Source organism: Ambystoma mexicanum, chromosome 11 (genome assembly GCF_040938575.1).
Source record: "Ambystoma mexicanum isolate Mex_15411 chromosome 11, UKY_AmexF1_1, whole genome shotgun sequence".
Lineage (NCBI taxonomy): Eukaryota > Metazoa > Chordata > Amphibia > Caudata > Ambystomatidae > Ambystoma > Ambystoma mexicanum.
This window is the reverse complement of record NC_090934.1, coordinates 1,441,833,199-1,441,854,279: the sequence shown is the minus strand read 5'-3', so window position 1 is coordinate 1,441,854,279 and position 21,081 is coordinate 1,441,833,199. Positions and strand designations below refer to the sequence as shown.

At 46.5% G+C, this 21,081-nt stretch overlaps 1 protein-coding gene across 1 annotated transcript in view; it reads left to right on the top strand.

Moving 5' to 3' along the window:
• Positions 1–21,081, top strand: part of ST8SIA2 (ST8 alpha-N-acetyl-neuraminide alpha-2,8-sialyltransferase 2) — a 430,955-nt gene that overhangs the window by 338,798 nt on the left and 71,076 nt on the right. The window contains exon 5 of the mRNA XM_069625076.1: positions 10,591–10,884. Coding sequence (XP_069481177.1) covers positions 10,591–10,884 — 294 coding nt within the window. The remainder of the gene's footprint in view (positions 1–10,590; positions 10,885–21,081) is intronic.

The following is a 21,081-nucleotide window of genomic DNA, read 5'->3' as shown; positions in this document are numbered from 1 at the left end:
AACGGTTGCTATGAGACTTGCCGTCGAGCGTCGCATGGATGCGGCAAGCCGGAGAAAGGAAGGTGGATTGCAGGAGACGTGCAAGTGCGTTTTGGAGACTTGTGGTGATGCGCGAGTTAGCAAAGGTACGGAGCGGCAGGGACTGCCCACAGGAATGGGGACTACGCTTCCCAAGGTGCTGGGCGGCCGCTGGGCATAATGAGGCCCCTATGCCACCAACGAATTTGCAAATAGAACGGGAATAGTTATTCCTACTACAATGAGAACAAGTGGAAGTGCATGGAACTGGCATAAATTCACCTCACTGCCTCCTGCTAATAGGGGGCACTGCCTCAGCTGGATTTGGAGGGTAGCATCTAGGCAAGGTCTGCCTATGAATCAGAGTTTGCCCAGAAGAAATAGGGCACAGGGTGTCTGCGCAAAGGGCAGACAGCACTCAGCACATCATGTCAGACACAGACAATCTCACGGTGCCCACTACACCGCAGGGAGGCCCACCATCAGGATTGCAGGACAATTTGGCCGTGCAGCTATCTGACCATTTTGATGTCATGGAGACCACCAATCTGGAGCCTCGATGGACTAGGTGGGCCAGAAACTTTTATATATATATATATATATTCAGACCATAGGCCCTCGGGACAATGATAAAAGGCATAGTCTACTGTCACTGGCCATAGGGCCCAATGTGAGAGACATTGTTGGTGAGCTCCCGGCAGATTCCACAGACTCCTATGCTGGTTTGAGAGCGGCATTCACGGAATACTGGACTAAGAGTGCCACGTGTTACACACGACAAAGTAGAACAAAGGCAAGTCCATGGACGCGTTTGTGATGCGCCTGCGTGTATTTCATAGTTTCCGACTCCATACTCCCACGGAGTCCTATGGGACTCTACGGGAATGAGGCACAACGTTGTCTGGCAACTTGTCCCGGTGGCACCGGGATATCAGGTGCCGGAAAAGTTTTACCGCCGGACTTGTAATGAAGCCCATTGTGTTGCTGTATAGCAAGCACATCTTATGATGAAGTAATCTACCCATTTGGGCTATGCAATAGCTTACAGTCTGCTTCTCCCTGTCACATATATATTTTTTGTAAGACAAAACAGATATCTTGGATTGTTGCACAAAAACAGAGATATCTCCAGTGCAGAAGGATATGCTTAAATAACTATTGAATGCTTTTTATGGTTCATGGCATGCAGTAGAAAGTACAGGGCTGGATGGTACTGCCTAAAGCCTCTACCCTTGAGTAACAGAACCAAGTACTTCCCCCTAAAACGATCATACTCAGGAGCTTAAGGTGAAAGGAATGTGATTGGAATGCAAGCATGATATTGAAATCCCACTAACTTTCAAATTGTCCAGAGTACTGTTGGAGCCGTTTATTGAAGAGGGTATATCAACTATTTCTTAAGAAAAAAAACCTCCCCGCTACACGACTCCATCTTTTCTTCATTTTAGCGTGGCACTTTTCCAGCGATGCCATTTGATACACTGTTGATAAAGGTCTTGCGCAGAAATGGCACACCGGCTTGCCTGCCCAGACGATACACTCTGTTGCAGCGGAAGGCCTGGTGGGAACCGGGAGATTAAAATTCGGCATGCTGTCCTTCAGCCTGCAGACCAAAGGATGGGAGCCCAGCTGTGCTCGCTGGCAGGGAAGGGGATTTGCTCATGTCATCACCAGCTGCTGCTGGTGCTTTCCGGCTGAGTTCCAAGGAGTTTGCCAAGTGCAGGGAGCAGGCGACAAGATGCTGTTTTGCTGTGGTATTTTCCGAAGAAGGCAAATACAGGGAAGCAGGATAAACCCATTATTCAGCAGTAAAACCTCATGTTGACTTTTAATGATGGGCATACATTCATTTCTCGTTAATTAGGACAGATGCAATTGTAAAGTCAACTTTACAGAATATAAATTCTTACAATTACCTAGCCCATAATAAAATATATTGAACGTATTTTCGTGTGGGAATTTGTACCACACCTTTTGACAAAGATCCTGGTTATTGCTTGGGACCTAAGCCTTACCTTTGGCAGTCAATGGGCCTCATTCCGAGATTGGAGGTAGTCATGGCGCTATTTGCGCCATGACTACCTCCAATGGGGACTTACCGGTGTAGACCGACCTTTGCGGGACCGGTAAGTTCCCATTGAAAAAAACATTCCCCATTCCCATTTGAGCACCCATAGGGCTCAATTTGAAGGGGGAAGTAGCTAATAACGGTACTGCAATTTGCGGTACCGTTATTGGCTCCAAGGTCCCTTAACGGGTCCCGTCCATAATGCCTGGTCAGACCAGGCGTTAAAGGAGGGACCCGCTAAGGGAACTCGTACTAGGGCGGTAAGGGATTACCGGCACCGGCCTCCTTACCAGTGCCCGGTATCTCTTACCGGCCCACTTGGAATGAGGCCCAATATCTTGTTTACTGCTCTGTTCACACCAGACGTTAACATGGAATTAACGTCTGCTGCTGTTCCCTGTGATATGTTTCTATAGAATCCTTTGGAGACAAAATCTGATTTAAAAATGTGTCTCTGAACACCAAAAAGTGATGGAGAGAAAGCTTTTTAATTCATTACAACCCAGTCAATCTTGACACATCTTTCCAGCACTGTCCCATTCGAGTGAGGTGAAGCTTGATTGCCTAGACGCAAGTAGCACGTGACTCATGACTAAGCACGCCCCTCCCACTTAGGGAGATTCTCTATAAACATATTGAGCTGTTCACATTCAGGACTTGTTTTGTCACTCTTTGGTGTTTAGGAAAGTATAACTAACATTGTCCTGAGACCATCAATCTAGAAGTTTCTTTGTGCACCCAGAGTCACTGCCCACTCTTTCACAGAAATAGACGAATCAGCAAATTTTCTGGTGCTCCAGTCAACACATTTTCTAGTGCTCCATAACCCTTTTTTAATGTATTGAAAAGAAATGTCAAGAATACACCAGCGCTTACTGAGAGTAGACCTGTTCACCATACTTCCGGAGAAAGATATAAATGATGAAAACAAGTTGCTTTTATTAGCACGTACTTATATGGTGGAATGGATATTGAAAAACGATGGCAGTCAAACATGCAATATGACAGCCTCCAAAGTGCTGAATTCAGGCACTTCTGCAAATTGTTTCTTACGATTTAAGAAGCCAATATGGAATTGTTTTGCTAGTTTATTTGACTTGCCCTAGTGTGAGAGAGGCGGCCAAAGAGAGTAAGCAAACTGAGTCTGGTAGGTTGTACAGTGTAGAGAGCGTTCCTCCAGGTGAGTTCATTGGGACTGGTGACCCCATGCTAGTGAATAATAGAATGGATGAGAGAGCCTTGCCTGTGTAAGGACATACCTCAAAGCCAAGATTTATTTATTTATTTTGGCATTTATAAAGCGCGCTGAACCCAGGAGCATCTGGATGCTGGTTACAAGAAGGCTTAGTTTCAGCAAGGTTACATACAGGTCGTCAGACATAATAGTCACAGATAGTGCAAGAGATACAGATAAGGTTCTGAACAATTATTGCCATGGGTATTACATGAGGGCTTGTGTACAACAAGGTTGCAGTCGTTAATACAGTGCGTTGCAAGTATGCTGTAGGAATTGTTGGCAAGGTGGAGAGTGCCATAATGTGAGCAGCAATGTTTCTAGTTTGCTTTTGTGTGGAATTGGGGGTGGCACGATATAGTGTTAAGTTCATTTGGGGTTTTGGATGTCTTGAGAAAAGAGCCAGGTTTTGAGTTATTTGCGAAAGGACCAATAGGAGTCATCTGATCTTAAGTCCAGAGCGAGGGCATTCCAAGATTGGGCAGAGATCACCGGAAAGCTGTTTCCCCCTGATTTCTGGCACCTATATCTAGGGGTGACGAGTAAGTATGAGTAGGCATCCCGGTTGGGCCTGGCAGATTGAGCCTTAGAGACATTTTTGGACAAGTAGGTGGGGGCAGATGTAGTGGTAGGGTGGATTATTCTCTATGTAAAGCAACCTTTTGGGTAATAATATACTGTTAACACCCGATCCATCGGGACGGAACAGGTATTATCAGTCCGGGGCCTGCGTCTACTGGGGCCTTTAAAGAGGCTCCCTGAGCACACTGAAGAGGGTGTTAATGCTATTAGCACCCCAGGTTTCTAATCTAATCCAGAAACCCAGGGTGTTAAGAACAATGCATTTTCATTCAAGCAATGGGGTGTTACATGTGTCCAGTTCCTTAAATGAAAATTCTAGCACAAGATGGCCGCCATGGATCTAAAAGGCAGGGCTCTGTCAGGAGCCCCTCCTGCATTTCCATGGCAGCCGGCCAAGGGAGATGGCGTGAAGCTGCAGCGGGCATCGCTGCCGCCACCATGAGGTGAGTGGGGCTGGGGAGGGAGGTTGGGGTTTCTAAAAGAAATGAAGGCAAAGGGAGGGTGGGAAGAAGATGGTGCTGCGGGAATGGGCAATCAGCAATCGGGTTCCATGGATCGCAGGCTGAGATCAGCAGTTCTGGCCCACAATCCGAGGAACCTGATTGGCTGCGCCCCCAGCCCAGGCCACTAATAGGGTATCAGGTTCTCAACAGTTAGACAAGTAATCATAATAAAATTAGGGCAAACACAATTCCAAGACTTTAAACAGAACAGCAAACATCTATTAATTTAGAAAAAAACGTTAAAGGGAAAACAGATAGAAGAAAATAAATCTTCAGAATTATTGCAACCAAGTGAAAATGTTGGTAGGTCCCTTGTGTAGTAGCCTAACTCCCAAGTTGCAGAGCCTGTTCAGACAATTTAGGATTATTAAGTAATGAAGTGTGAATATGCAGATTAAGTGCCCTCACTGATGTTATGCTGAGAGGTGAGCCTACTAAACAGGCTGCTGACTCCGGACCTCATTCCATCTCCTGCAAGAGAAGCAGAGAAGGTCGGACCTACAAATAAGCACCCCAGCTTATCAGCATCGCATGACCGTCACCATTTTCCAAGACACGTATGGTCCATCCCTTAGATCTGCCTTCATCTTGCCTTACAATAATTCATAAGAATATACGATAACATTAAAGATGAAATAAAACACCACTCGAAAGTGCTGACAAAGGTTGTGCCAATGATTGATTTTTCAATAAGGAGCAGTCAGTGAATGAAAAGAATGACTCCCTTTCTATCTCACCCTCAAATGAGGGGGCCAAGAAGGGAAATCTTTCGTCCCTGCTTAGTGCAAATTCCACAGTCATTGGCATAGTTGAGTCAACGATGAGGAATGAGGAAAGGTACAGCTTGACCCTGGATCTGTTTACAAGTAAAAACAGTAAAGATTCAAAAAGAAGAAAATGCAATAAGGGGACTAAGCTAGAACCAGTTAAGGAAGCGTCAAAGGCTCAACCTAAAAAAACAGGAATCAAAAACAAGTTCACATCAATAATAATAATTCTGAGAGGACATTTCTTAGAGCATTACAGTTTATAGATGTGACAACACAGGGAACGCTAGAGGAATGTGTTCTTAAATTACAGCAGAAGCATAGACATAAAAAAGACTTAAAATTAGACTTTAAATGGCATCTCTAAATTTTTTCCATTGGCCTCATCAATGGAAGCTATCAGTATAGACAACTTGCATACCGTGAAAGATAAAATCCCAAGTCAGGAACCCACATCCAAGCCTGTCAAATTAACCAGTGGGGAGGTTGCTTGTGAGGGGCGTAATCCTTGTTGCACCAGCAAAATAAACATTGAAGGATGATCAGTCGGTTTTGATGTGTTCTGGAATGATACAGACTACACCCCCTTTAGCCAACTGCAAATATTTTCACCTATCCTGCCTCTAAGGATGATTAACTCAATTGAACTTAATCTGACAGAATTTCAACAGGAGAGGAATGTCATGATTTTGCCTCAGTTTAATTCTAAAATAGTTACCAAGACGGTTTATGAGCAAATTGACTACTTCTGGGAGGTGGAGATTGATCTTTTTCTAAGACCCTCAAACCCACTGTTCATAATTGGGAGCAACAAGTAAGCGGGAAAGAAGAAAGAATGATTGGAGGGATCTCTCCCTTGCACCATTAACAATCTCATGTGTAAGTGTCCTGAATGGTGAACGAACATGCAGGACAGGCAAAGTGGTGGTAAGCTGTCTATGGACTAGTCTTGGTTACTAGCAACCTTATAATCATCGACAAATCCCACAAAAAACTGCTTCTGCCTTAAGCCGGATTCCAAAAAGGATTGTATCCTGGAACTGCAGAGTTCATTAACATAGTTTGAACACGTTTGACTCGCTTACCTCCTTGGCTGTGTGTGGCTTGATTCTACTTCAAGAAACATTGCTTACAAGAGCCATGCTTATACAGCAACTTTGTAAGCACAATAAATCTGCAAAACACTGGTCGAAGGTAAGACCTACTGGAGTTTGAGCAATTGCCATTGAGCATAATTTAAGAGCATGTTCCCAGCAGATTTGCCCCAGGAGTGACAGTCTATTTGCTGTAAGATGTTTTAGGAAGTATGACGATTTATTTAATTAAATACTTGTTGTAAATGTTAGTGGAATCCAGTCACCCATTCTCAGGTATTTATATTTGAGGAAATCAATAATTTGCTCTCTAGGATGGTATTTAGATGGGCATTACGATAATATACTGATAGCCGGGGATTTTAACAGAGTTTGTTTACAAGCCTCTAAACCAACTAACTTTTTAAAACGTTTAATTGGTTATTTATAATACACTTCATACCCAGAGGTTTCTAAGCGCAGACCTGTCGATCGAACCTGTGTTGCTTTGTGTCGTCTTGGCTTCCAAGGCGAGCACGTTGCCCCTGAGCGATCCTCCTATTCAAAATATGCAGACCAACAGGGGAAAGCATCATATTAGAGAGATTTCACAGGGTGAATGTTGGGGAGCATTGATGTAAATGTTGGGTCTTGTGACAAACAAATGGAATTGTGGCATAGAGGGAGTAGCTATTCTTTAATTGATTGTATCTATGTATCAAGTTCCCTTTTTCTTACATGATCTAACCTTAAGATAATTATTTTTACATAGTTCAGTGATTATGCATATTTAATTGGACTATTTGGCTCTGGTGGTTGCTTCAGATAGAGGCAACCATGTGCTGGCATTATGCTGCATTCAAAAAACATTCCATTGTGCTAAACCATATATGAGACTATAATATCAAAACGCAGTACTATAAACACATGTATGATTGGCAGGTGGCATTGACGAAGAGGGGAAATGGGTCATCATTTATGAGCCTACTTACCATCTATAAACATGACATGATAAGCTATCTCAAGGAGAAGCGAAAAGTGATCCAACAGTACAAAAAAATGCCTAACAGCGCTTAGGTGTCATAGGTATCTTAATGATAACCAAGCAATGCTGAAAATCCTCTGCCTGTGGAATTCATCCAAAATTTGGAAAATACTTAATAATTCCAAAATGAAACACACCAGGCTGGTGCTTAATCCCATAGAAGGGGATTTATGGGTGACACTTTACATAGAGGTTCACACAGAGCTGCCATTTTGTCAGTCTTTATCCACTGTGAATTGGGATCTTTGAAATAATTGGGAGAGAACCTTTAATAAATAGTAGATTAAAGATATCATTTTTGAAATCCAAAATCAAAAAGGGGCTTTGTGAAAATGTTGTACAGGGTAGGGGACACACAAGAGCCCTGGGGCACACAGCAGGTGATGGGCATGGGGTTGGCGGCTGCTATGGGTGAGAAGACGCGCATTGTTCTATTGTTGAGGAAGGATTTGATCCATCCTATCCCTTCTTGTGAGAAGTGGGCCGGCGGAGTCCAGGTGGTTACATAAGATTTTGTGGTCCACTAGGTCGAACGCCACTAAGAGATCAAGTAGTAGCAGTAGTGCTGCCTTTCCATTGTCTCTCAACGTGTCAATGTGTGCCTTGAGGTCAATTAGCGCAGTTTCAGTTTGTGTTTTGGTCTGAAGCCTGACTGACGTACTCCTAAAAGGTGGTTACATGCCAGATATTATTGGATTTGAAGGTAAGCCACCTTGTCTAGGATTTTAAGCAGGAAAGGGACTGTGGTGATAGGGCGATAGTTTGTGGGTATGGACGGGTCAAGTGTTTGTTTTTTAAGTAGTGGGAGAACCCAAGACTGTTTCAGGTTATTGGGTATGGTGCTGGTAGAGAAGGAGGCGTTTATGAGTTTGGAAATGAACGGGGAGAGGTCACGTGCAGCGTCCTTTATGATTTGGGCTGGGCAAGGGTCGCCATGGCAATTAGGGGGTTTGAGGGCAAGGATAACTTTTTCAACTTCTAAAATAAATACTTTATTGAAGTTGAACCGTGTTGGGAGTTGATTGGGAGGTGGCAGAGTACGCAGGGGCAGTGGCACAGAGGTTTTGTTGGGTTTAGGAGCAAGGAGGAGAGTTTCTTTTTCGTTGTTAATCTTGGCTTGGAGGGTCGCTACCTTGTTAGATAGGGCACTCTGAATGCTGGTGCACCATATTTTGTCCTTAAGACAGGTGTCAGGGGCTTGGATGGGCGTTTCTATCTCTTTAAGGATTGTGAACAATTCTTTAGTACTTGAATTAGCTTGAGTAATACGCAAGTTGAAGGAAGATTGTTTGGCAGGGATAATTTAAAGGGTGGCTATTTTACTGAGGTTGTTTTTGTTAGTGTCAGAAGGATCTTGTCTCCAAGTTTGTTCACTTTTCCGTTTTTCTAATCTAATTGCTTTCAAGTGGGGGGAGAAACAGGTATTCACATGTTTTTTTATGTTTACTCTTTCTAAGTTTCAATGGTGCTATGACGTCTAAAGATGATATCATTATTTTGTTGTACTCCTCTACCAAAGTGAAAGGATCTGTGTGGTCGGGAAGCGAATTCAAGGTGGGAAGGATCAGGGGAGTACGTTTTTCGGCTGTAATATTTCTTTTGTTTCTGGTGGGAATGGCAGGAGTTGTGCTATTGGCGGGAGGTAGGGGAGGTGTAGCCTCTAAGGTGAAGGAGATCAGATGGTGATCGGACCAGAGCTGAGGTGTTATGGAAGTCTGGCAGTTATGCTCTGCTATCCAATTGGGGGTCCTTCCTTTAAGGTGGGTCTCACCCATCACTTTTTGGGTAAACCCCAATTCAGCGAGGGAGTCATTGATATGCATGGCGTTGTGGTCTAAGGGGTCGTTGAACCCTAGGTTGAGATCTCCTTAGAGAAAGCATTGTGAAGAGTTTTTGAGGTTGTCAGATAAGATATTGATTAAGTCTTCTTCAAAGGAGCCTAAAGGGCTAAGGGGTCTGTATATGAGGTGGATATTCAGGGTTTGGGTGTCGGAGATGGGTAACTGGCATTGAGGGATTTGCATGAATCTAAATTTTATTGGCGTGGTGCAAGGCCTTTATTCCTCTGCAAGCCATTGTGCTTTGTTGTACATCCAATGACCAATTAGTGGTTTATTCGAGGGCGAAGAATGCGAAGAATCTTATCTCGGGCGGTAGGAAAAGATTGTGTACAACCTTTAATGCGCTGGTGATTAGTCAATGAGCTTCAGCACTCCTTTGTTCCCCGATAGTATTGTAGTTCAAGTTATGCAATTTATACATGAGCACTATCATATGGTCATTCATATAATATCAGGCTCTTGGGAGTGCAGTGAAAAGTCAATGTATCTACCCACTGCTGCTCGATGCCCTGTGATATTTCCGCTTAGGAGTGGAGAAAGAATACTTTGCACACCCCATGATATGCACTGTATATTGCACTGTATATCGTTGTCCCTTATTGCATTTAGGATTCCTATTTGAAGAGTGATTTTAAATTGCATTATTTTTACGCCGCAGGTATTACCAGAATTGTGGATTGCATTGACTAGTGAGATTTTAAAAATTGTGTTTCTAATGTGGTGCAACCACGTACAACAAGCCTGGGTATTGTACTCTTTTATAATGGCCTGCAATATTTAAATAATTAAATGTTTGTAATGTATTAGGATTTCATGGTCTTTTGGATGAAATAAAGCTGTTTTTGATTCGATTTGATGTTGAAAGTCCTTCACACTTGGTGTCAGGACCAGTGCTCCGGAAAATATTTAGAAGTGGTAGTATTTTACTCCCTACTTTGTTAAGTTGGGATTAAAATTATTTTTCGAGAGTTAAAACGTAAATCCAATTCACAATGGGAGTATTTTTAGTAATTTCATCCTCTGGTCCTATGTACACGACTGGTCCAAACATATCCATGGAGCCATTTGGGTGAAAGCAGGAGCACAAGGTACTACGTGCCCATTTCCTATTTTTTATAAGGAGAATTTTTACTCCCTGCTTTTATTTTTGGGAAATTGTTGCCTATTTTTATGGAGTAAAAGTGGCAGATACACCCCTTATCTATAGGGTTGTTCGGCACCATAGGAAGTATCTGATCGCTCTGAGTGTATAGTGCACACCTCATTTCCTGCTTATCGCCTCCTCTTGGGCGCTCTCGCAGCTGTTTTCAAATGTTTTTTAATCTCTTTTTCCTACACTGTCCATTGAATATTTATTGTAAAGAGTCAAGATGTATTTTTTGTGAGAGTGATAGATACTTAAATAGTAAATGGTGAGGGTGTGTGAGATAATATTTAAATATAAGTCTTTTGTGCACAGGTGCAATCTGGCTCCAGTTGAAGAGTATGCCAGTGATGTTGGGATGAAGACGGACCTCGTGACTATGAATCCATCAGTGGTGCAGCGGGCGTTTGAGGACCTCATCAATGAGACCTGGAAAGACAAGTTCTTGCAACGTCTTCAGGGGTTAAATGGCAGCATCCTGTGGATACCAGCGTTCATGGCAAAGGGTGGCGAAGAGAGGGTAGAGTGGGTCAATGACCTCATTATCAAACACCACATCGATGTGCACACAGCATATCCGTCACTCCGATTGCTGCATGCCGTGCGCGGGTAAGCATATCACCCTCCAGATTTTTATTAGATGTGCTTTGATCAGCCTGAAGTAATTAATGCAATGATATGATATTTTATTTGTATCGCACCCATACACAAGTGTTTCAGAGCGCCACTAGGCAAGGGAGGGGAAACAAGGGCGGACAAAACAATGATCTTACTAGGTCGAGTGACATTGGGAACGTGCAAGTGCAGGGGAAAGGGAAGGGGGAAAGTGCGAGGGGCAGGGGAGGAGTCAAAAGTGATGAACACGTGACAGAAACAACAACAGGTAGTGTGGCCAGCAGGTGGTAAGTGCAAGGATAAGATGTAGACAACAGGTGTCTGATAACTGCTGGAAGAGGAATGTAGGGTAGCAAAAACATACCCAAGTGCCTAGGTTGCCAGGAGGCAGTGCTGGCGTGTGGCTGGGCAGGCAGAGATCTGGGCCCGAAATCAGAAGGTAACCTGGTGCACGGTACCAAGGCAGACAGATTAGCAGGGGAGAGGAAGAGAGAAGGCAGAAGCAAGGAGGAAGGTCTTGAGGTGACTCTGAAACTGAAGATGGTTCTCTTCAAGTTTCAGAGAAGCAGGGAGGCTGTTCCAGAGGGAGGCCCCAACCGAGGAAATGAATCTTTGAATATGATATGCACTTCATATGAGAAATGCAGCACGCACCCACTGGTTTTAATGCATGGGTACACTGGGTGCTGAGAGAAGGCAGCAGCTCGGTGTGCAGCATAGTATCCAGTCATGGTCAGTTCTTGAACTGAGCATCTTAAATAAATGTTACAAAAAGTTAACTTTTTAATCTTTGCTGGTATCAAAGCAGCTGTCAAATTATCTGAAGTAGATTGGAAGTTATTTATGGATTATAGGCTTTCATCTACTAAAGCTGTGATAATCCTAATATACATCGATATATGAGATTTTCATGCAGGCACGGAATCAATGGATTCCTAAGTAATCCACCTACTTTTACCACCTGATAAATGTTTTGGGATTCCAGGAGAATCTCTTTGAAATTCTGTCAAAGCATCATTTGCATGTGGCATTTAATTTTTTTCTAAATGAAATGGAGTCATTACAAGTTTTCCAGAAACCTGCCTGTAATATCGGGCGTGATACCGGCAAATGGAATAACCTTTCCCGCCGCCTGATATCTGCAAGTCCGCCATATTACAGGTGGCGTGAATGCTGGTAATTCCTCATTCCATGGAGTCCTCTAGGTATTACTGGTGCGGTAATTCTGGCAGTTTTGCTGGTGGGGGACTGATTTACCTCCAGCTCTTGGTTTGAGGTAAATCAGGTAACCCCCACCAGCAAACCTGAAGGCAGCCTAGTGAAACTCAAGAACCTCCCACCATCCTACCAAAACTTTGACATAGACGGAAACAATATCAAGGTATCCAAAGAAGTCAACACTCTAGGAGTATACCTTGACTCCTCACGTACCCTCTCTCCGTAAGTGAACGCTATAACTTCGGCCTCAACGTACACTGCCAAACTCATCACTGCTTGCAGACCCTACCTCATAGTGGAGAACCGTCTCACGTTCGCTAGAGCTCTAATCTTCTCCAGGATAGACTATTGGAATGCCACCTTTGCAGGTACCTCCACTAAAAACATAAAGAAGCTTCAAATTGTTCAAAACAATGCTATCAGAGTGACACTCAATATCCCCAAATCAGACCATAAATCCACAACTAGAAGAAATGTCCACTGGTTACCAGTTAGAGAATGCATCGAATTCAAAGTCCTGTCTCTCACCGACAAATGTCTAACCAACACCGCTCCGCGCTACCTCTCAAACCTGATCTCCAAAATTCATTCCGCCAGACCAACCTGCTCAGCTTACATAGGGCTTTTGGACTCACCCAGATATAAAAGACAGAAAGCCGGTGGATCTCGTTTCCCGGTTCTCGCAGTGAATTATTAGAATGCCATGCCTACGGAACTGTGAACAGACCCTTCTCTATGGTCTTTCCGAAAAAAAACTTAAAAACATGGCTTTTTATTTAGGACACTAAGAACCAACTTAGCTCCTTTTAAGGAGCAATAAGCAATCCCACACTTTTGACTGACAACCAACTTGACTGACTCTGGCTAACAAAACTATGCACCCGCCCAGTTTTGACGCCACACTTCATATGCAAATGTACTGTCTAACCAAGCATGCCATATGTTACTGCCTGTTTTCTTCAAACTCAAGCACCTTGGTGCTTATGTTTATATACAATTGTTACTCGTATTGCTGCTGTATAAGAAATGTAACCAAGTATCTCATATGCAACTGTATTCTCAAGCCAAGCGCCCAAATGCCTGAGGGTTAGGCACGCTATATAAGTGTAATTAATTAATTAATATGATACATTGGAATTAAAACAAATTGATCATTTGTCTAATTAATGCACATTAACATTAAAATATGTCCACATGAGAAGTGAAGATAACAACAAAGAAGAGATTGTTCCAGGCCGAGTTGTTTTTTCGGAGAGTAGGGGTGCAGAGCTCTTAGATAGTGTGTGATGTTGAGTTGGATTCCATTCAAAGTGGCAATTGTGTGGGGGCAACCAGATTTTTTCTTAAATCATTACAGATTCTGGCCAATCCCTTCTGTTTGCTTTTGTCTGTATACAAAATACTGATCAATGGGCCCAAACTGAGAGGAGTGCATTAGATCTGGAGCTCAGGGAGCAGATCTGTTTGAAAACGGCAGAAGCATGCTCTCATATTTGTCAACAATGGCCCATTAGATATCAAGGCCATTAAATATCAAATCTAATGCAATGTAAATGGACTTAAATAGCGCCTGCCTGCCACTATTGGTGGCCTCAATGTGCGTGGTTCTGTAAGAGAAAAGGGAGTTGGAGTTCATTAGTAGAACAGTGGGAAAGGCAGATGCGGAACTTGGTATCTGGTAATATTGTCCGCATATATATGGTTGCCATACATGTGGTCGCCGGGGAAAGGTTGTGGCAACATTATATATGGTGACCGTATATATGGGGTCAAGGGGAGTGGGGGTAGTGGGGTGTCCCTGAAAAAAAAAAGGTGTTGGGGTTTGGGGGGGCATCCGCCGCCTGTTCAGTGTGATAATGTCCCTGCAAAAAACTGCAATTCTTTGGTGACTTTATTGCCAGGTGATATTTTTGCAGGGGCATTATCACATGGAACCCGAAACTTGTGGTGTTGATGGATGCAGATAGGAAGTACCCCGATCTTGAGTGCCAATCTGCTTTCTATGGGTTTGGCAGAAGAAACTTGGCAGTATGTTATCCATAGGGAAGAGCCCAAAATCAGATAGAGTACAGTGCGTTGGGTCTGGTTAGTCATTGATGTGGGAGAGTGCAAAAGTGCTAAAGAGGAGAGGTTAGTCATGGCTCAAATAGTTTGATGTGCTAACGGCTAGGCCTGTGGTGATCTTCTTTGGGGACCTTATGTGTCTGCATGTAAGGTAAAGTGATAGGGGATCCTAGAGGGGAGTTGGCTAGTCAGAGGATGGTTGGAGTAGTCCTTAGAAGGCAAAATAACCTGAAACCCTTCACTTCTACCCCAGGTCATTTTGCCGACAGGTAAAAATAAAGAGGTGATAGATGGAAACTTTAGAATTATTCTTTAACCTTTGGCAATTGCTCTGGGCCACCCTCCAGATCATCGCTCTTCGCCTACCAAGCATTTACAAAAGTGGAAAGACGATATACAAGTCAGGCTTGATCCTACCCCCAAAGGGGCTGTCCAGCCTGAACTACTAGATCACATCCCTTCAGCATGAGACGTCAAGCATCCCATTTCTCTAGCTCCTAATGCCACCTCACTCTCTCTCTCTCTCTCTCTATCACTCTCTATCAATCCCTCTCTCTCAAATAGATACATTGCACCCCATGAGGAACACAACAAGCATCTTCGAGTTGGCAGATGAGGCAAAGTCTGCAAATTCTGACATCTTCATAACCTGCTAAGGCTTATGGGAGGCAATAACGTAACGTTCAATGGGAGGGCAGATTAAAATGTGAGGACACATCTACAGCTTCCTTAGTATACTGGTTAGCAGACTTAGATATTCCTCAAACCTTACTCTAACATGCTGAGCTGCTATGCTCTGTGACCTGCTAGGACATTCGCATGTTGAGGGTAGGGCTTGTCCAGGCAGGGCAAGGCATTTATCAGGCGTTCATGGGGCGTTTGTCAGGAGTTTGTCTGGTGTTTGTCATGCGGTCTTTGGGTGCAGGTGCCAGAATCCTTGCTCATTTCGCCCAGAGGTCTACTCTGCTGTCTCCCACAAGCCCCAAAGTCTTCTCACAAAAAATGTACCTCCTACCAACAGCCACAACTCTCGGGGTTTTGATGCAGCACCAGGCCTTCGGTATTATAGTCATGCTGCAGGCTGTCTCTCTGTAGTAAATCATATATAAATGTTGCTTCACACCTCCTACAATGAAACAGTTTGATCACCAGAAATCTGAGAAATTGTGGGGCAAATGTGGAGGCAATAGGACATGTTGCACACAGAGTGTAATTCTCCATTGTCCCGAGGTTGGAGAAACCGAACACTAGTTCACAAATAGATGAGCCAGTAACACTGGTATTCTGAGATCAATACAGCAAAGGTGGGGGATTCAATATTAACAGAACTAGCCTACTGGGCACCATTGACTCTCTGTATAAAGAAAAGCATCTCCCTTAAGCGTCAAATGATGACCCTATGAAATTAGTGGCTAAGAGTTTATACACTTATCCTCCAGTCTCGGTAGCGCAGGTCTCCTATCTGTCTCAATCCTCCCCCGAGTGAGTCAGGTAGCCCAGGCTTGAAGGTGCCCTGGACATTGTATAACCTCATTGAGCCTCCCCCGAGTGAGTCAGGTAGCCCAGGCTTGACGGTGCCCTGGACATGGTATAACCTCATTCAGCCTCCCCGAGTGAGTCAGGTAGCCCAGGCCTGAAGGTGCCCTGGACATTGTATAACCTCATTGAGCCTCCCCCGAGTGAGTCAGGTAGCCCAGGCTTGACGGTGCCCTGGACATGGTATAACCTCATTAAGCCTCCCCCAGTGAGTCAGGTAGCCCAGGCTTGAAGGTGCCCTGGCCATAGTATAACCTCATTGAGCCTCCCCCGAGTGAGTCAGGTAGCCCAGGCTTGAAGGTGCCCTGGCCATAGTATAACCTCATTGAGCCTCCCCCGAGTGAGTCAGGTAGCCCAGGCTTGAAGGTGCCCTGGACATGGTATAACCTCATTCAGCCTCCCCGAGTGAGTCAGGTAGCCCAGGCTTGAAGGTGCCCTGGACATGGTATAACCTCATTGAGCCTCCCCCGAGTGAGTCAGGTAGCCCAGGCTTGAAGGTGCCCTGGACATGGTATAACCTCATTCAGCCTCCCCGAGTGAGTCAGGTAGCCCAGGCTTGAAGGTGCCCTGGCCATGGTGAAACCTCATTGAGCCTCCCCGAGTGAGTCAGGTAGCCCAGGCTTGAAGGTGCCCTGGACATGGTATAACCTCATTAAGCCTCCCCGAGTGAGTCAGGAAGCCCAGGCTTGAAGGTGCCCTGGACATGGTATAACCTCATTATGCCTCCCCCAGTGAGTCAGGAAGCCCAGGGTTGAAGGTGCCCTGGTGATGGTATAACCTCATTGAGCCTCCCCCGAGTGAGTCAGGTAGCCCAGGCTTGAAGGTGCCCTGGACATGGTATAACCTCATTAAGCCTCCCCCAGTGAGTCAGGAAGCCCAGGCTTGAAGGTGCCCTGGTGATGGTATAACCTCATTGAGCCTCCCCGAGTGAGTCAGGTAGCCCAGGCTTGAAGGTGCCCTGGACATGCTATAACCTCATTAAGCCTCCCCGAGTGAGTCAGGTAGCCCAGGCTTGAAGGTGCCCTGGACATGCTATAACCTCATTAAGTCTCCCCGAGTGAGTCAGGTAGCCCAGGCTTGAAGGTGCCCTGGACATTGTATAACCTCATTGAGCCTCCCCCGAGTGAGGTAGCCCAGGCTTGAAGGTGCCCTGGCCATGGTGAAACCTCATTGAGCCTCCCCGAGTGAGTCAGGTAGCCCAGGCTTGAAGGTGCCCTGGACATAGTATAACCTCATTAAGCCTCCCCAGAGTGAGTCAGGTAGCCCAGGTTTGACGGTGCCCTGGACATGGTATAACCTCATTAAGCCTCCCCCAGTGAGTCAGGAAGCCCAGGCTTGAAGGTGCCCTGGACATGCTATAACCTCATTAAGTCTCCCCGAGTGAGTCAGGTAGCCCAGGCTTGAAGGTGCCCTGGACATTGTATAACCTCATTGAGCCTCCCCCGAGTGAGGTAGCCCAGGCTTGAAGGTGCCCTGGCCATGGTGAAACCTCATTGAGCCTCCCCGAGTGAGTCAGGTAGCCCAGGCTTGAAGGTGCCCTGGACATGGTATAACCTCATTGAGCCTCCCTGAGTGAGTCAGGTAGCCCAGGCTTGAAGGTGCCCTGGCCATAGTATAACCTCATTAAGCCTCCCCAGAGTGAGTCAGGTAGCCCAGGTTTGACGGTGCCCTGGACATGGTATAACCTCATTAAGCCTCCCCGAGTGAGTCAGGTAGCCCAGGCTTGAAGGTGCCCTGGACATGGTATAACCTCATTAAGCCTCCCCCAGTGAGTCAGGAAGCCCAGGCTTGAAGGTGCCCTGGACATGCTATAACCTCATTAAGTCTCCCCGAGTGAGTCAGGTAGCCCAGGCTTGAAGGTGCCCTGGACATTGTATAACCTCATTGAGCCTCCCCCGAGTGAGGTAGCCCAGGCTTGAAGGTGCCCTGGCCATGGTGAAACCTCATTGAGCCTCCCCGAGTGAGTCAGGTAGCCCAGGCTTGAAGGTGCCCTGGACATGGTATAACCTCATTGAGCCTCCCCGAGTGAGTCAGGTAGCCCAGGCTTGAAGGTGCCCTGGACATGGTATAACCTCATTAAGCCTCCCCCAGTGAGTCAGGAAGCCCAGGCTTGAAGGTGCCCTGGTGATGGTATAACCTCATTGAGCCTCCCCGAGTGAGTCAGGTAGCCCAGGCTTGAAGGTGCCCTGGACATGCTATAACCTCATTAAGCCTCCCCGAGTGAGTCAGGAAGCCCAGGCTTGAAGGTGCCCTGGTGATGGTATAACCTCATTGAGCCTCCCCGAGTGAGTCAGGTAGCCCAGGCTTGAAGGTGCCCTGGACATGCTATAACCTCATTAAGCCTCCCCAGAGTGAGTCAGGTAGCCCAGGTTTGACGGTGCCCTGGACATGGTATAACCTCATTAAGCCTCCCCGAGTGAGTCAGGTAGCCCAGGCTTGAAGGTGCCCTGGACATGGAATAACCTCATTGAGCCTCCCCGAGTGAGTCAGGTAGCCCAGGCTTGAAGGTGCCCTGGCCATAGTATAACCTCATTAAGCCTCCCCAGAGTGAGTCAGGTAGCCCAGGTTTGACGGTGCCCTGGACATGGTATAACCTCATTAAGCCTCCCCGAGTGAGTCAGGAAGCCCAGGCTTGAAGGTGCCCTGGTGATGGTATAACCTCATTGAGCCTCCCCGAGTGAGTCAGGTAGCCCAGGCTTGAAGGTGCCCTGGACATGCTATAACCTCATTAAGCCTCCCCAGAGTGAGTCAGGTAGCCCAGGTTTGACGGTGCCCTGGACATGGTATAACCTCATTAAGCCTCCCCGAGTGAGTCAGGTAGCCCAGGCTTGAAGGTGCCCTGGACATGGTATAACCTCATTAAGCCTCCCCAGAGTGAGTCAGGTAGCCCAGGTTTGATGGTGCCCTGGACATGGTATAACCTCATTAAGCCTCCCCGAGTGAGTCAGGTAGCCCAGGCTTGAAGGTGCCCTGGACATGGTATAACCTCATTAAGTCTCCCCGAGTGAGTCAGGTAGCCCAGGCTTGAAGGTGCCCTGGACATTGTATAACCTCATTGAGCCTCCCCCGAGTGAGGTAGCCCAGGCTTGAAGGTGCCCTGGCCATGGTGAAACCTCATTGAGCCTCCCTGAGTGAGTCAGGTAGCCCAGGCTTGAAGGTGCCCTGGACATGGTGAAACCTCATTGAGCCTCCCCCGAGTGAGTCAGGTAGCCCAGGCTTGAAGGTGCCCTGGACATAGTATAACCTCATTCAGCCGCCCCGAGTGAGTCAGGTAGCCCAGGCTTGAAGGTGCCCTGGACATGGTATAACCTCATTGAGCCTCCCCCGAGTGAGTCAGGTAGCCCAGGCTTGAAGGTGCCCTGGACATGGTATAACCTCATTAAGCCTCCCCGAGTGAGTCAGGTAGCCCAGGCTTGAAGGTGCCCTGGACATGGTATACCCTCATTAAGCCTCCCCGAGTGAGTCAGGTAGCCCAGGCTTGAAGGTGCCCTGGACATGGTATAACCTCATTGAGCCTCCCCGAGTGAGTCAGGTAGCCCAGGCCTGAAGGTGCCCTGGACATGGTATAACCTCATTAAGCCTCCCCGAGTGAGGTAGCCCAGGCTTGAAGGTGCCCTGGACATGGTATAACCTCATTAAGCCTTCCCCGAGAGAGTCAGGAAGCCCAGGCTTGAAGGTGCCCTGGACATGGTATACCCTCATTAAGCCTCCCCGAGTGAGTCAGGTAGCCCAGGCTTGAAGGTGCCCTGGACATGGTATAACCTCATTAAGCCTCCCCGAGTGAGTCAGGTAGCCCAGGCTTGAAGGTGCCCTGGACATGGTATAACCTCATTAAGCCTCCCCGAGTGAGTCAGGTAGCCCATGCTTGAAGGTGCCCTGGACATGGTATACCCTCATTGAGCCTCCCCGAGTGAGTCAGGTAGCCCAGGCTTGAAGGTGCCCTGGACATGGTATACCCTCATTGAGCCTCCCCCGAGTGAGTCAGGTAGCCCAGGCTTGAAGGTGCCCTGGACATGGTATACCCTCATTGAGCCTCCCCCGAGTGAGTCAGGTAGCCCAGGCTTGAAGGTGCCCTGGACATGGTATAACCTCATTGAGCCTCCCCGAGTGAGTCAGGTAGCCCAGGCCTGAAGGTGCCCTGGACATGGTATAACCTCATTGAGCCTCCCCGAGTGAGTCAGGTAGCCCAGGCTTGAAGGTGCCCTGGACATGGTATAACCTCATTGAGCCTCCCCGAGAGAGTCAGGTAGCCCAGGCTTGAAGGTGCCCTGGACATGGTATACCCTCATTTTGGTGTCTGAGGACAGGGTGGGGTGAGGTAAGTGTCTGCAGGACCTCTTGGGCCATATGGCTGTATAGAGACCCCCATGTCCAGTTCTTCATCTTCCTCATTCTTCCTTTCTCTGATTCCCCTTTTGTGTATAAATGAGTATTACTGAATGTAATTTAATTCACTCTCCTGTCACCCAACCGTGGTTTCTGAAATATTTGTACTACTTACCCTTAGTCTGTTAAAATATTTGTGCTCAAAGGGCTGCCCCATTCACATTGTCTCTGGAGGATAGCTCAGGGGCAACGCGTTCACCGTGCTCACCTTGGAAGCAAGACGACACGGAGCAACACGGGTTCGATCACCGTGTCCGCGCTTGGAAACCTCTGGGTGTTAAGCACATTATAAATAACCTATCATATCATATCATGGGTATCTTTGCTTCTGCAGCAGCTCCTAGATTTTGTCACCTTGGTCGTGGTCATTTCACTTGCCTTTCTGACCCAGCTTCACTGGCTGGGCCCTCTCCTCTCCTGCCTCTTCCATGCTCCGACATCAGAGGCATAGAAGAGGGGGTGTTTGATTCCCCTCGGCCAACCCATTGGGGCCTTCTTCCAACATGCCATTCCTCTCAACCGGCCTTGTCTGCCTGGGATGGTTTTCTATACCCTGCAGTCTTTCCAGTACCCTTCTTCTCAGTCCCTCCTCCACCTCCTTCCTCCACTACTGTATAATCAATGCTGCTATGTCGTGATGATACATTTCAACCATAGGGTGCTTCCATTTTTCAACTGTTTCACCAATCAGTTTATTTCTAAGTGCCCGCTTGACATATTGAAAACCTCTTCACGTTATAATACCGAAAGATTTCTAAGCGCAGACCCAGGGATCGAACCTGTGTTGCTTTGCAAAGTCGTCTCGCTTTCAAGGCGAGCGCGTTGCCCTTCAGCTATCCTCCCGGCCCATTGCATAATCTTCAGCTCTATGACCAATTGCTCATGTGCAAAGTCGTCTCGCTTTCAAGGCGAGCGCGTTGCCCTTCAGCTATCCTCCCGGCCCATTGCATAATCTTCAGCTCTATGACCAATTGCTCATGTGAATCT